Genomic DNA, 14,513 nt, shown 5'->3' with positions numbered 1-14,513 from the left:
AAGATGACAGATGTTTAAGTGGACAAGATTTAATACAAACCTGATGGGCAACATTTTCACTTAGAGGCCCATGGAACGAGCTGCCAGAGAAGGTAGTTGAAGCAAATATTTCTATTTTAGCTTAGATGCAACGTGGAAACAGGCTCCACAGCCCACCAAGTCCACAATAACCATACACCTGTTTACACTAGTTCTATGGTATCTCACTTTCTGATTCACTTCCTACACACTCGGGGCAATTTACAAAGAACAATTAACCTACAAACCTGCACGTCTTTTGGATGTGGTAAGAAACCGGAGCATCCGGAGGAAACCCACTCAGCCACAGGCAGAACATACAAGCCCTGTGCAGACAGCACGTTGTCAGGATCGAACAGAGGTCTCTGGCGCTATCAGGCAGCAACTCTACCGCTGCGCCACCATGCTGCTCTGTGCTCTTTATCCAGAAGTCCTGTATCCATCAGGGAGAATGTGGAAACTCTACAGGGACAGCACCTGAGGTCATGATCTCTGGCACTGTTCCGGCCTAATACTACATCAACATTTAAAAGACACTTGGATAGGTACATGGTTAGGAAAGATTTAGAGGGACATGAGCCAAATGTGGGCAAATGGGACTGGCTTAAATGAGGCATCTTGGGCAGTATGGACAAGTTGGGCTGAAGACACCCGTTTCCATGCTGCATGACTATAACCAACCAATCTACATTTATATCCAGGTTGTTCACATATATCACAGAGGCCTCAGCACTGATCCCTAAGGAACTCCACTGGTCACAGATTTCCATCCAGAATAATAGCCTTCACCACAAGCGTCTGTTGTTGATGAGTAAGCCAGACTGAATCCAAACAACCAAGTCACTGTGTATCCCATGCATCTTAATCTTCTGGATTAAGATTCTGTTGGTTAGTCTCAATTTCTCCAGAGCCTCACCTGTTACCTGAAAAGATACAAAGATCTTCGTCAAGGCTCCTGCAGTCTACTCTGTTGCCTCTCTCAATAACCTGGGATAGCTTCCATCAGGTCCTGGAGGTTTATCCACCTTAATGCTCTTCAAGAGCCCCAACACCACCTCCTTCCCAGTCTCAAACTGCCCTTGCGTATTAGTAATCTCCAAACTAATCTCACTGTCTGAAGAAGGGTCTCGAACCTAAACGTACCCATTCCTTTTCTCCAGAGATGCTGCCTGGCCCGCTGAGTTACTACAGCATTTTGTATCTACCTTCAATTTAAACCAACATCTGCAGTTCTTCTTACACTCACTGTCTCCATGCCCTCCTCCTTGGTGAAAACAGGTACAAAGTATTCATCTACATCCTCTGACACCAAGCATAAATTCCCTCCTTTACCCATGAGTGGTCCTACCTTCTCCTTGGTTACCCTCTTGTTTTTAATGTACATATAGAAAGCTTTGGGGGGGGTGGGGGGTTAATTTGACTCGCCAATGACATTTGACCCTTGTAATCAGCCACATGAATTGTGACTTGATCATTCTAAACCTTACATCTTTTACATTTTTGATCAAATTTACACCTCCGTGATCCACGGTTTCCTTACTTTGTCATCGTTTTCCCTCTGGAACATGCCAGTCTTGAACTTTGATCAACTGCCCTTTAAATGACTTTGTCGGATGTCGACTTAGCCAATAACAACTGTTTCCAATGTACCTTCCTGAGCTCCTGCCTAATAATGTTGCAATCTGGCTTGGTCCAATTTGGTAACTTCCTGCACAGTCCAGCTTTCTCACTAAGCAAAACAATCTTGAAACTTATGGAGTTGTGATTATTATCCCCAAAATGCTCTTCCACCATGACACCAGTAGGGTCGCCAACTGTCCCGTATTAGCCGGGACATCCCGTATTTTGGGCTAAATTAGTTTGTCCCGTACGGGACCACCCTTGTCCCATATTAGTAAGGTTGCCAACTTCCTCACTCCCAAATAAGGGACAAAGGGTGACATCACAGTCCCGCGGCCCACCTGACCTCACCCAGCCGCCCGGCCCGGGCGGCCGCCATTGGTGGAGCGGGAGCACGTGGCCGCTGGCTGGGCGGTGATGTCACCCTTTATCCCTTATTTGGGAGTGAGGAAGTTGGCAACGCTAGACACCAGTCACCTGGCCAGGTTAATTTCCCAGCACAAGTTCCAGTATGGTCCCATCTCAAGTTATGCTATCCACATACGTTTTGCACTGAGCAAGTCCCAGTCAATATTGGGGAAGTTAAATCGCTCATTACCCAACCCTGTGGCTTTTGCATCTTTCTGTATCTGTTCCTCTATCTCCCACTGGCTATTGGGGACTGAGAGTACACCTCCACTAGAGTGATTGCACCTTTCTTATTTACACCTATATTGCCTCAGTGGATGATGCTCCTCTCATACATTCTCCATGATTCGTAGAGCAACTACCAGAGACTAGACAGGGCCCAGAGGAGGTTTTTAACAAGAAAGATCCCAGGGATGATTTGGTTAATCATTGGGTTAAGGAGAACCCAGCGTGGGGGAACACCATGAGGGGGGAGGGGGTTGCCATGAGGGGGGTGGAAAGAACAAGGGAGGACCAGGCGTGGAATACTTTAATACCTTTGTCGGTGCCCTTTATGTGGCAACTCTTTGCTTACTTTAGGTATGCAAAACAAAAACTGTGACTGTGTGGGTTTTCTCCGGGTGCTCCGATTTCCTCCCACACTCCATCAAATCAAAGCATTTTGTGTGGAGCCACAGGAGAGGGGCAAGGTCCTTAATGAGTATTTCTCCTCTATTTTTACCGTGGAGTAAAACATAAAGACCAGGGAACTTGGGGTAGTCACCAAGTGTTGAGGACACTCAATATTATAGTAGAGGAGGTGCTGAACATCCTAACGCATTTGAAGGTAGACAAATCTCCCAGGCCTGTTCAGATATATCCGAGGACGCTGTGGTAAGATTGAGAAGGAATTCCAGGTTCCCTGGTTGAGATATATCACTCATCATTAAATACGTGTGATGTGCTAGAAGACTGGAGGGTGGCAAATATTGTGCCTCTATTAAAGAAAGGCTACAATGAAAAGTGTGTGAGCCTGTGGTCCGAAAGTTACCAGTGTGTATTCTGAGGGATAAGATATTATGTAGCATTTAGATAGACAAAGGTTGACCAGGGATAGTCAGAACGATTTTGTATGTAGGAATCGTGTCTCCCACATATAAATGTGAGGTTATCCACTTTGGCGACAAAAATGACGAGGCAGATTAGCTCAATTGTGTCAGATTAGGTAACGGGGAAGTGCAACGAGACCTTGTCGTCCTTGTATACCAGTCACTGAAAGTAAGCGTGCAGGTACAGCAGGCAAAGAAGAAAGCTAATGGCATGTTGGCCTTCAAAACGAGAGGATTTGAGTACAGGAGCAAAGAAGTCCTTCTGCAGTTGTATAGGGCCCTGGTGAGACCACATCTGGAGTATTGTGTGCAGTTTTGGTCTCCTAATTTGAGGAAGGACGTCCTTGCTATTGAGGCAGTGCAGCATAGGTTCACGACGTTAATCCCTGGGATGGAGGGACTGTCATACGAGGAAAGATTGGAAAGATTAGGTTTGTATTCACTGGAGTTTAGAAGGATGAGAGGGGATCTTATAGAGACATATAAAATTCTAAAAGGACTAGACAAGCTAGATGCAGGAAAAATGTTCCCAATGTTGGGGGAGTCCAGAACCAGGGGACACAGTCTAAGAATAAAGGAGAGGCCATTTAAAACTGAGGTGAGAAGAAACTTTTTCAGCCAGAGAGTTGTGAATTTGTGGCATTCTCTGCCACAGAAGGCAGTGGAAGCTAATTCACTGGATGAATTTAAAAGAGAGTTAGAGAGCTCTAGGGGCTAATGGAATCAAGGGATATGGGGAGAAGGCAGGCAAAGGTTACTGATTGTAGATGATCAGCCATGATCACAGTGAATGGCGGTGCTGGCTCGAAGGGCCAAATGGCCTCCTCCTGTACCTATTTTCTATGTTTCTGTTTCATGAATGTGATAAGAGTTTTTGTGTTTCTATGTTTCAGAATGTGATGAAGTTGTAACCAAAGAAGTTGATGAAGGCAGAGCTGTAGATGTTGTCTATATGAGTTTCAGCAAGGCATTTGACAAGGTTCCGCAGGGTAGGCTGCTCTGGAAGGTTAGTTCGCATGGAATCCAGAGAGAGCTAGCGGGCTGGATAAAAAATTGGCATCATGGAAGGAAGCAGAGGATTATGGTGGAAGGTTGTGGTTTATATCAACGATTTGGATGATGTTCAAAACAGGATTAGTCAATTTGCAGATGACACTAAAGTGGGTGGTATTGTAGATAGCGAAGATGGTTATCAAAGATTACAGCAGGATTTTGATCAGTTAGGAAAGTGGGCAGAGGAATGGTTAATAGAGTTTAATGCACATAAATGTGAGGTGTTGCATTTTGAGAAGTCAAACCAGGACAGGACCTTCATAGTAAATGCCAGGGCTCTGGGGATTGTTGTAGTGCCGAGGGATCTAGAAGTGCAGGTACATAGCTCCTTGAAAGTGGTGTCACAGGTAGATAAGGTGGTCAAAAAGATATTGGGCACATTAACTTTCATTACTCAGGATATTGAGTGGAGAAGTTAGGATGTTATGTTACAGCTGTACAAGGTGCTGGTGAGGCCATAGTTGGGTAATGGTGTTCAGTTTTGGTCACCCTGTTCTTGGAAGGATGTTGTTAAGTTGTAAAGAGTGTATAGAAGACTTACGAGGATGTTACCTTCAACCCACGTAGACCATGCCAACCATCGCTCATCTGCTCACATTAATTCTACATTATCCCACTTACCCATCCACTCCCTACTCATAATTTACAGAAGACAATTAACCGTCTTGATATATTGGAGTAAACTGGAGCACCCGGGGAAATCCCATGCAGTCTCAGGGAGAATGTACAAACTCCGTACAGACAGCATCCGTGGTCAGGATTGAACTTGTGTCTCTGGCGCAGTTTGGTAGTAACTCTACCGCTGCGCCACCGTACCAAAGGTTTCCCGTTGACCCGTTCCTTCACAGTTTCTGCAATCTCACCTTTGGTGGTGCGTAAAATTCCAGGATGAATCTCTCTTCTTCGATTCCCACGGCTTTGCGAAGCAGCACACGGCACTTGTGCCAGTACGGGCTGCTGAGGCTGTTGTCATCGGCCAGCATGTAGCGCAGCATGCCTTCCCTCTGGATGTCCTGCAGCTCCACTTTGGACGAGGACAGCTTGGTTAAACGCAAACGCTCAAGTTTCTGGCTCAATCGGTCGTGGGCTTCGCTGTCAAGTCTACTCCCTGCAGAGTCTTCCTCTCCCTCAGGCCTTGCCCCCAGCAGAGGTTCTGCTGAGGACCTCCACTGCAGCATCTCCTTCATCCCGTCCACCACGCACATGCTCATATTTCGCAGAGAAAACCCCTTCTTAAATTTGGGCCTGGCCGAAGCGCTGAGCGAGACATCCTCCGAGCTGCGGGAGTGGCCCAGGTTGGACATGTTGCAGACTTGCTGGTGCCTCAAGTAGGTGCGGGAGTTTGGCGCGTTATCCCCGCGTGGGAGGGAGTCGGAGTGGGCTTTCCTCTGGAGGACTGCTGCACGGGCTGGCAGTCGGCAGCTCCGAATGTCAGAGGAGGAAGCAATGCTACACTTGGCCGGAGAGTCCGAGAGATAGGGCCCGCTCACTTCTCTCGCAAAGTACACCACAAAATGGGAAGCAAAGTGTTGCGAGAAACTGGTTTCTATTCCCGAGCACTCGTAATGAGGATGCTCACTTATAAATATCTGGAATTTCTGGGCAAAATCAGAAGCTGCCGCACGAGCCTGGACTTCACAGAATTCCCTCCAGTCTGGAACGTCTTGTAGTGAATCCTGACTTCCAGAGTCACCATTCATGGCTACTTCACTGGAGTCCCAATGAGGCTGCACAAGAAACAGGGAGAGAGCCTTTGTTACTTTTAGACAGAGATACAGCGCAGAAAGAGGCTTCAGCCTACCATGTCTGTAGCGACCAGCAATCATCCTGTACACTCAAACTATCATTCACACCAGGGACAATTTAAAAACTTACCAAAGCCAAATAACCTTACAAGTCTTTCAAATGTGGGAAGAAACCGGAGTACCCAGAGAAAACCCACGAGGTCGCAGGGAGAACGCACAAACTCAGTACAGACCACACTCGTAGTCAGGATTAAACCCGGGTCTCTGGTGCTGGGAGGCAGCAACTCTACCGCTGTGCCACTGTGCTGCCCGTAAACCTCTGCAGCCAATAGTGGAACAGTCAGCATCCAGAAACTTTCACAACATGCATACTCCAGCCCATGAATAATTCTTATTGCTCTAAATTCAAGTCATACAAAGCTCCTCAAAAACAGAGGGGTCTCGTGCAGCCCAATTTTGCTGACACTACTCTTTGAATGGTGGTATCCGATCCATCACAAAGCCCTGCAATATCACCGTTCACCTATTTTCCCTGTTCCTTTTCAATTATTACTGTTGAATCTATTTACCACACACATCACCCAGTTCTAACCCAGATATCAAACACCCCACTGTGCAAACCTCCCTTTTTCCTCCAAGTCCCTTAGAAAAATTAATGATACTGAAACAAATAGTAAAGGTTTACATCACAACTCTGAGTAAGGTCTCTTCTCTGAGATAAATTTTTTATTGGAGATAGGTACATCTTTACAGTCATACATTTTTAAATAGATAATATTGTCAATTATTATTATATTGTCTCCAATACCTTTTGCCCCCTTTTTTTTTTTAAACTAGATAGAACTAAAGAAATAGATGAAGTAAAGAAAGAAAAGAGAGAGAAGCAAAATAAAAACAAAAACAAAAACAAATTATAAAGATAAGGAAAAAGTTAGTTAAAGAAGAATGGAAAAATTTATTAAAATAACAAAAACTTCATTCGAGATATATACGTACATTTCAAAGTATAGCATTTCATCCATTCATTAGTCCGAGTGCTAGTCAGGTTCCTGTGCTGAACCATTCTGACCCTTTAAGTAATCAATAAAAGGAGACCATATTCCAATGAATAATTCCTGTTTGTCCAACAGGGAAAATCTGATTCTTTCCACGTTTAAGGTCTCCGTCATTTCTATAATCCACATTTTGATTGTGGGGACCGTAGGGCCTTTCCAAAATTTTAGAATTAATTTTTTTCCCGTTATTAAACTATAATCCATAAAGTTTCTTTGTATTGTTCTAAATGTTTGATTTAATTCTAATATTCCGAGTATAATTAATTTTGGATCTGGGTCCAATTGTGTGCTGGTTACTTTAGATATTATGCTAAAAATATTTACCCAGAATTTTTTAATTTTTATACAGTTTGCGAACATATGAAATAATGTAGCTTCTAAATGTTGACATTTATCACATTTAGGTGAGATATGTTGGAAAATTTTATGTAGTTTTGTTTTTGAATAGTGTAACCTATGTATTACTTTAAATTGTATTAGAGAATGTCTGGCGTTTAGTGAACACTGATGTATATGTTGCAAACTTTCTTCCCAAGTATCTTTCGTAATTACTTGGTTTAATTCTTTTTCCCATTTTTGTCTGTATAAGTCCGTGGAGGGAATGTCACTGTCTAATAAGATGTTATATATATAAGATATTAATTTTTCTGTATTAGGATGTTTGTTCCAACATTCATCAAGAATTTCTGAATTTCTAATTCGAAAATTTTGGGAGTTCGATTTTACATAATCTCTAAGTTGAAGATATCTGAAATAATCATTTCCACGAAGACCATAAGTCTGTTGCAACTCCTGAAATGTCAGAAAGGTGCCTTCCTTATAAAGTTGTCCCATATTTTTAATTCCATAATCCTTCCATTGTGTAAAACCCCCGTCTACCCATGAAGGCTTAAACAAAGGATTATTCACAATTGGAAGAAAAAGTGATAAATTATCTAATTTTAATGTCTTTTTTAATTGTTTCCAAATTCGTGTAGCACTAAATATTATAGGGTTTTCCCTATAAATTTTTTTGTTTAATTTAGACGTAGCAAATAATATCGAACCAATATCAAAAGGTAAACAATCTTCCTTTTCCATTTTTAACCAGTCTGGTTGATGATCTATTTCTTCCAACCAGAAATTCATATTTTTAATATTAACTGCCCAGAAATAAAACAAAAAATTGGGTAAAGCCAGGCCTCCATTTATTTTTGATTTACACAAGTGTCTTTTGTTTATCCTATGATTCTTATAATCCCAGATAAAATCATTAACAATAGAGTCCAATTTTTTAAAAAAGTTTTTTGTCAGATATATCGGAATTGTCTGAAAAGGGTATAATATTTGCGGTAAAAAAATCATTTTTATGGCATTAATTTTGCCAACCATTGAGATAGGGAGTGTTTTCCAATATTGAATATTCTTATGTAGTTTGTTCAGTAATGGGGGGAAATTTGCTTTAAATAATGATGTATATATCTTAGTTACATAGATACCTAGATATTTAAATTTTTCATTTACTATTTTGAATGGAAATTGTTGTATTATCTGTTTATTATGTTCCCTTATTGGCATAATTTCGCTTTTATTCCAATTTATTCTGTATCCTGAAAATGAACCAAATTGGGTTATTAGCTTTAATAGGTTTGGAATACTAATTTCTGGTTTTGTGATGTAAATTAATACGTCATCTGCGTATAGAGAAATTTTATTCACTGTGTCCTTTGTGTTATATCCATGTATTTCCGGATGCCCCCTAACTCTTTCTGCCAGTGGCTCAATAGCAAGCGCAAATAATAATGGGGATAACGGGCATCCTTGTCTACAACCTCTAGATAGGCTAAATTTCGATGACAACCTTTGGTTTGTAAATATTCTGGCCGTGGGATTTGTATATAACAGTTTTATCAATGTACAGAATTTCTCCCCTAGCTGCATATTTTCCATCACCGAAAATAAATAAGACCATTCAACCTGATCAAATGCTTTTTCAGCATCAAGTGAGATTATTGCTAGATCTTCATTAATAATTCTCTTGGAATATATAATATTAAATAATCTTCTTAGATTATAGTATGAGTATCGTTTCTGAATGAAGCCTGTTTGGTCAGGGTGTATTAATTTATTCATCACTGTACTTAATCTATACGCTAGTATTTTAGTTAAAATTTTTTGATCTGTATTTAAAAGTGCAATTGCTCTGTATGATCCCGGATCTTCCGGATCTTTATCAGCTTTAGGAATGAGTGTTATTATAGATTCATTTAGAGTGTCTGGAAGTTTCTGTTGAGTATATATATACTCATACAGTCTATGTAAACGTGGGCTAAGCAAATCATAAAATTTTTTATAAAATTCGGAGCCTAAACCATCTGGTCCTACTGCTTTACCATTTTTTAAAGAACCAATAGACTCCTCAATATCCTTTGTCGTAATCTCCCTTTCTAATACTTCTCTATCGTTTGAATCTAAACCTTTTAAATTACATTTTTTTTAAAAGTCTGCTATTCCTTCTGATTGTGCTACGGTTTTAGTTGAATAAAGGCTCTGATAATATTGGAGAAATCTATCATTTATGTCCTTGGGCATTTTTAATAATTCTCCTGTCTCTGTTCTAATTTTATGAATTATTTTTTCCCCTTCCATTTTTCGTAACTGACGTGCTAATAGTTTTTGTGGTTTGTCTCCAAATTCAAAATGTAATTGTTTTGTTTTTTGATAGAGTTTTATTACTTGTTCTGAATACATTTTATTTAATTTATATTTCAATACCGCAATTTTATTATATTTTAGAGTAGATGGCATTCTCGCATTTTCTATATCTAGTTGTTTGATTTCACTTTCCAATGTTTGTTGCTTAATCCTGTTCTCTTTATTGTAAAAAGCTTGAGCAGAAATTAATGTACCTCGAACATACGCTTTAAACGTTTCCCACATAAGAGAAATAGGTGTGTCAGGGTTGTCATTTGCCTCAAAAAATATTTGAATCTGTTTAATAATATATTCCTGGCATGACTTTTCGTTCACAATTTGTGGGTTAAATCTCCAATATGCTTGTTTCTCGGACATTCCATTTAATTTAATCATGAATGTTAAAGGTGCATGATCTGAGATTATAATATTATGGTATTTTGAATTATAAGTAAGTGAGATAAGTTTAGCGTCGACCAAAAAATAATCTATTCTTGAGTAGGTTTTATGTACAGGTGAATAAAATGAGTATTCTCGTCCAGTTGGGTTTTCCACTCTCCAAACATCTTTAATATTACTAGTGTCCATATATGCATTTAATAAGTCACTGGAATGTGATTTGGTTTTCCTTTGTCTTGTTGATCTGTCTAAATAGGAATCTAAAGTACAATTTAAATCTCCTCCAATTACTAAATTATGTTGTGCCATTTCCGGAATGCAGTTAAATATTTTCTTAAAGAACAGTGGACTATCAAAGTTTGGTCCATATACATTAACAAAAATCATTTTTTGTGCATTTAATTCTCCTATTACAATAATGTATCTGCCCTCCTTATCGGTTATAGTTGATGTATGTTTGAATAAAGTACCTTTCCGAAATAATATTGCTACGCCTCTTGATTTATGTGTAAAAGAGTAAGGTCTCTTAAAATGGAATTATATTCCATTATACACATACAAATAAATATATATATATATATATATAGCCTCACCCTGAACCAGGCCGTGACCCCTCACCCTGAACCAGGCCATGAACCCTCACCCTGAACCAGGCCGTGACTCCTATAAACAAATAGAGAGCGATCCTGACCTCCCATCTATCCCATTGGAGACCCACGACTATCTGTAATTGGACTTTACTGGACTTTATCTTGCACAGAATGTTATTCCCTTTATCCTGTATCTATATACTGTGGGCATTTGATTGCAATCATGTATAGTCTTTTCGCTGAATGGATAGCAGGCAACAATAAAAGCTCTTAACTGTACCTCGGTACACGTGACAATAAGCTCGACTAACTCCACACCTCACCCTGAACCGTGCTGCAACCACGCCTGCAATTGCCTGAAAATGCTTGGTGCTGGTAAGGCGTAACGCAGATAGAAAGTTTAGATGGAGGGAAGAATCGGGTCCTCAGAGAGTTTTCCTGCAGGCATGGACGATGATAATGATCTTCCGCATCAAGGACAGGAAATAACCATTTTCCTTTGAGTGCAGTGGGAGCCAGGCAGCCAGAAACACAAGAGATCAATGATACCAGGAATCATGAGTGATAGTTTATCAGTTTACACAAAGCATAGGAACATCACCAATGCCATTTTCTCCAAGATTTACAATCCCAACATGAAGCCATCAGGAAATCTCAATCTGAAGAAGGGTTCCGACCCAAAACGTCACCTATTCTTTTTCTCCAGAGATGCTGCCTGGCCTGCTGAGTTACGTCAGCATTTTGTGTCTCTCACAGGAATTCTCAAAAATTTGGATTCCAAAGGGTTTGTAACAAAGACTTTGACATGTCCTTCCACATCAAAGGAAGTTCAAAAGCACTGGCATATTTTCCATATGTCAGGAACTGTGAATCTTGGACCAACTAAATAAACAACCTCAAGAATATCCCACTTAACTGAGTGAAAAAGGTGTCCCGCAGATTCATATTAATCTACGGGGAAGATTTAAACTAATGTGGCAGGGGGATGGGAGCATGAGCAGAGAGACAGAGGGGTGTAAAATTAGGGTAGAAGCAATAGGTAGCAAGGTGAAAAGTAAAAGTGGCAGGCAGACAAATCCAGGGCAAAAATCAAAAAGGGCCACTTTTCAACATAATTGTATAAGGAGTAAGAGTGTTGTAAAAACAAGCCTGAAGGCTTTGTGTCTCAATGCAAGGAGCATTCGTAATAAGGTGGATGAGTTGAATGTGCAGATAGTTATTAATGAATATGGATTACGGAGACATGGCTCCAGGGTGACCAAGGCTGGGAGCTGAACATCCAGGGATAGTCAATATTCAGGACGGATAGACAGAAAGGAAAAGGAGGTGGGGTAGCGTTGCTGGTTACAGAGGAGATTAACGCAATAGAAAGGAAGGACATTAGCTTGGAGGATGTGGAATCGATATGGGTAGAGCTGCGAAACACTATGGGGCAGAAAACGCTAGTGGGAGTTGTGTACAGGCCACCTAACAGTAGTAGTAGAGTTGGGGATGGCATCAAACAGGAAATTAGAAATGCGTGCAACAAAGGTGAAACAGTTATAATGGGTGACTTCAATCTACATATAGATTGGGTGAATCAAATTGGCAGAGGTGCTGAGGAAGAGGATTTCTTGGAATGTATGCGGGATAGTTTTCTAAACCAACATGTAGAGGAACCAACGAGAGAGCAGGCAATTCTAGACTGGGTATTGAGTAATGAGGAAGGGTTAGATAGCAGTCTTGATGTGCGTGGCCCCTTGGGCAAGAGTGACCATAATATGGTTGAGTTCTTCATTAGGATGGAGAGTGACATAGTTAATTCAGAAACAACGGTTCTGAACTTAAAGAAAGGTAACTTTGAGGGTATGAGACTTGAATTGGGCAAGATAGACTGGCAATTGATTCTTAAAGGGTTGACGGTGGATATGCAATGGAAGGCATTTAAAGACCGCATGGATGAACTACAACAATTGTTCATCCCAGTTTGGCAAAAGAATAAATCAGGGAAGGTAGTACATCCGTGGCTAACAAGGGAAATTAGGGATAGTATCAAAACAAAAGATGAAGCGTACAAATTAGCAAGAAAAAGCAGTCTACCAGAGGACTGGGAGAAATTCAGAGTCCAGCAGAGGAGGACAAAGGGCTTAATCCAGGTTAGTCGGTTAGTCGGAGAGTGGTGTTAGGTAAATTGAATGGATTAAAGGCCGATAAATCCCCAGGGCCAGATAGGCTGCATTCCTGAGTGCTTAAGGAGGTAGCCCCAGAAATAGTGGATGCATTAGTGATAATGTTTCAAAACTCTTTAGATTCTGGAGTAGTTCCTGAGGATTGGAGGGTAGCTAATGTAACCCCACTTTTCAAAAAGGGAGGGAGAGAGAAAACGGGGAATTACAGACCAGTTAGTCTAACATCGGTAGTGGGGAAAATGCTAGAGTCAGTTATTAAAGATGGGATAGCAGCACATTTGGAAAGTGGTGAAATCATTGGACAAAGTCAGCATGGATTTATGAAAGGTAAATCATGTCTGACGAATCTTATAGAATTTTTCGAGGATGGAACTAGTAGAGTGGATAAGGGAGAACCAGTGGATGTGTTATATCTGGACTTCCAGAAGGCTTTCGACAAGGTCCCACATAAGAGATTAGTATGCAAACTTAAAGCACACGGTATTGTGGGTTCAGTATTGATGTGGATAGAGAACTGGCTGGCAGACAGGAAGCAAAGAGTAGGAATAAACGGGTCCTTTTCAGAATGGCAGGCAGTGACTAGTGGGGTACCGCAAGGCTCAGTGCTGGGACCTCAGCTATTTACAATATATATTAATGATTTGGATGAGGAAATTGAATGCAACATCTCCAAATTTGCGGATGACACGAAGCTGGGGGGGGGCAGTGTTAGCTGTGAGGAGGATGCTAGGAGGCTACAACGTGACTTGGATAGGCTAGGTGAGTGGGCAAATGCATGGCAAATGCAGTATAATGTGGATAAATGTGAGGTTATCCACTTTGGTGGCAAGAACAGGAAAGCAGACTATTATCTGAATGGTGGCCGATTAGGAAAAGGGGAGATGCAACGAGACGTGGGTGTCGTGGTACACCAGTCATTGAAAGTAGGCATGCAGGTGCAGCAGGCAGTGAAGAAAGCGAATGGTATGTTGGCATTCATAGCGAGGGGATTTGAATATAGGAGCAGGGAGGTTCTGCTGCAGTTGTACAGGGCATTGGTGAGACCGCACCTGGAGTATTGCGTACAGTTTTCGTCTCCTAATCTGAGGAAAGACATTCTTGCCATAGAGGGAGTACAGACAAGGTTCACCAGATAGATTCCTGGGATGGCAGGACTTTCATATGAAGAAAGACTGGATAGACTCGGCTTGTACTCGCTGGAATTTAGAAGATTGAGGGGGGATCTTATAGAAACTTACAAAATTCTTAAGGGGTTGGACAGGCTAGATGCAGGAAGATTGTTCCCGATGTTGGGGAAGTCCAGAACAAGGGGTCACAGTTTAAGGATAAGGGGGAAGTCTTTTAGGACCGAGATGAGAACATTTTTTTTCACACAGAGAGTGGTGAATATGTGGAATTCTCTGCCACAGAAGGTAGTTGAGGCCAGTTCATTGGCTATATTTAAGAGGGAGTTAGATGTGGCCCTTGTGGCTAAAGGGATCAGGGGGTATGGAGAGAAGGCAGGTACAGGATACTGAGTTGAATGATCAGCCATGATCATATTGAATGGCGGTGCAGGCTCGAAGGGCCGAATGGCCTACTCCTGCACCTATTTTCTATGTCTATTAACTCTTCCCTCTCTCTCCTTAAACATAGTCCTCTTGCTTTTGATTCCCTACCCTGTGAAATGGTCTGTGCATTCACCCTGTCCAATCCC

At 41.3% G+C, this 14,513-nt stretch overlaps 1 protein-coding gene across 5 annotated transcripts in view; it reads right to left on the bottom strand.

Annotated features, from left to right (window-relative positions):
• sh2b2 (SH2B adaptor protein 2) overlaps positions 1 to 14,513 on the bottom strand; it is a 92,733-nt gene that overhangs the window by 63,225 nt on the left and 14,995 nt on the right. For all 5 annotated transcript variants that reach the window (XR_013548940.1, XM_078422347.1, XM_078422344.1 and 2 more), the window contains exon 3: positions 5,051 to 5,914. Coding sequence is in view for 4 of the 5 variants with exons in the window: in XM_078422347.1 (XP_078278473.1) it covers positions 5,051 to 5,887 (837 nt within the window). In the remaining variant the exon portion in view is untranslated. The remainder of the gene's footprint in view (positions 1 to 5,050; positions 5,915 to 14,513) is intronic.

Source organism: Rhinoraja longicauda, chromosome 26 (assembly GCF_053455715.1).
Source record: "Rhinoraja longicauda isolate Sanriku21f chromosome 26, sRhiLon1.1, whole genome shotgun sequence".
In the NCBI taxonomy this organism is placed as follows: domain Eukaryota; kingdom Metazoa; phylum Chordata; class Chondrichthyes; order Rajiformes; family Arhynchobatidae; genus Rhinoraja; species Rhinoraja longicauda.
This window is presented reverse-complemented; position numbering and strand designations above follow the sequence as displayed.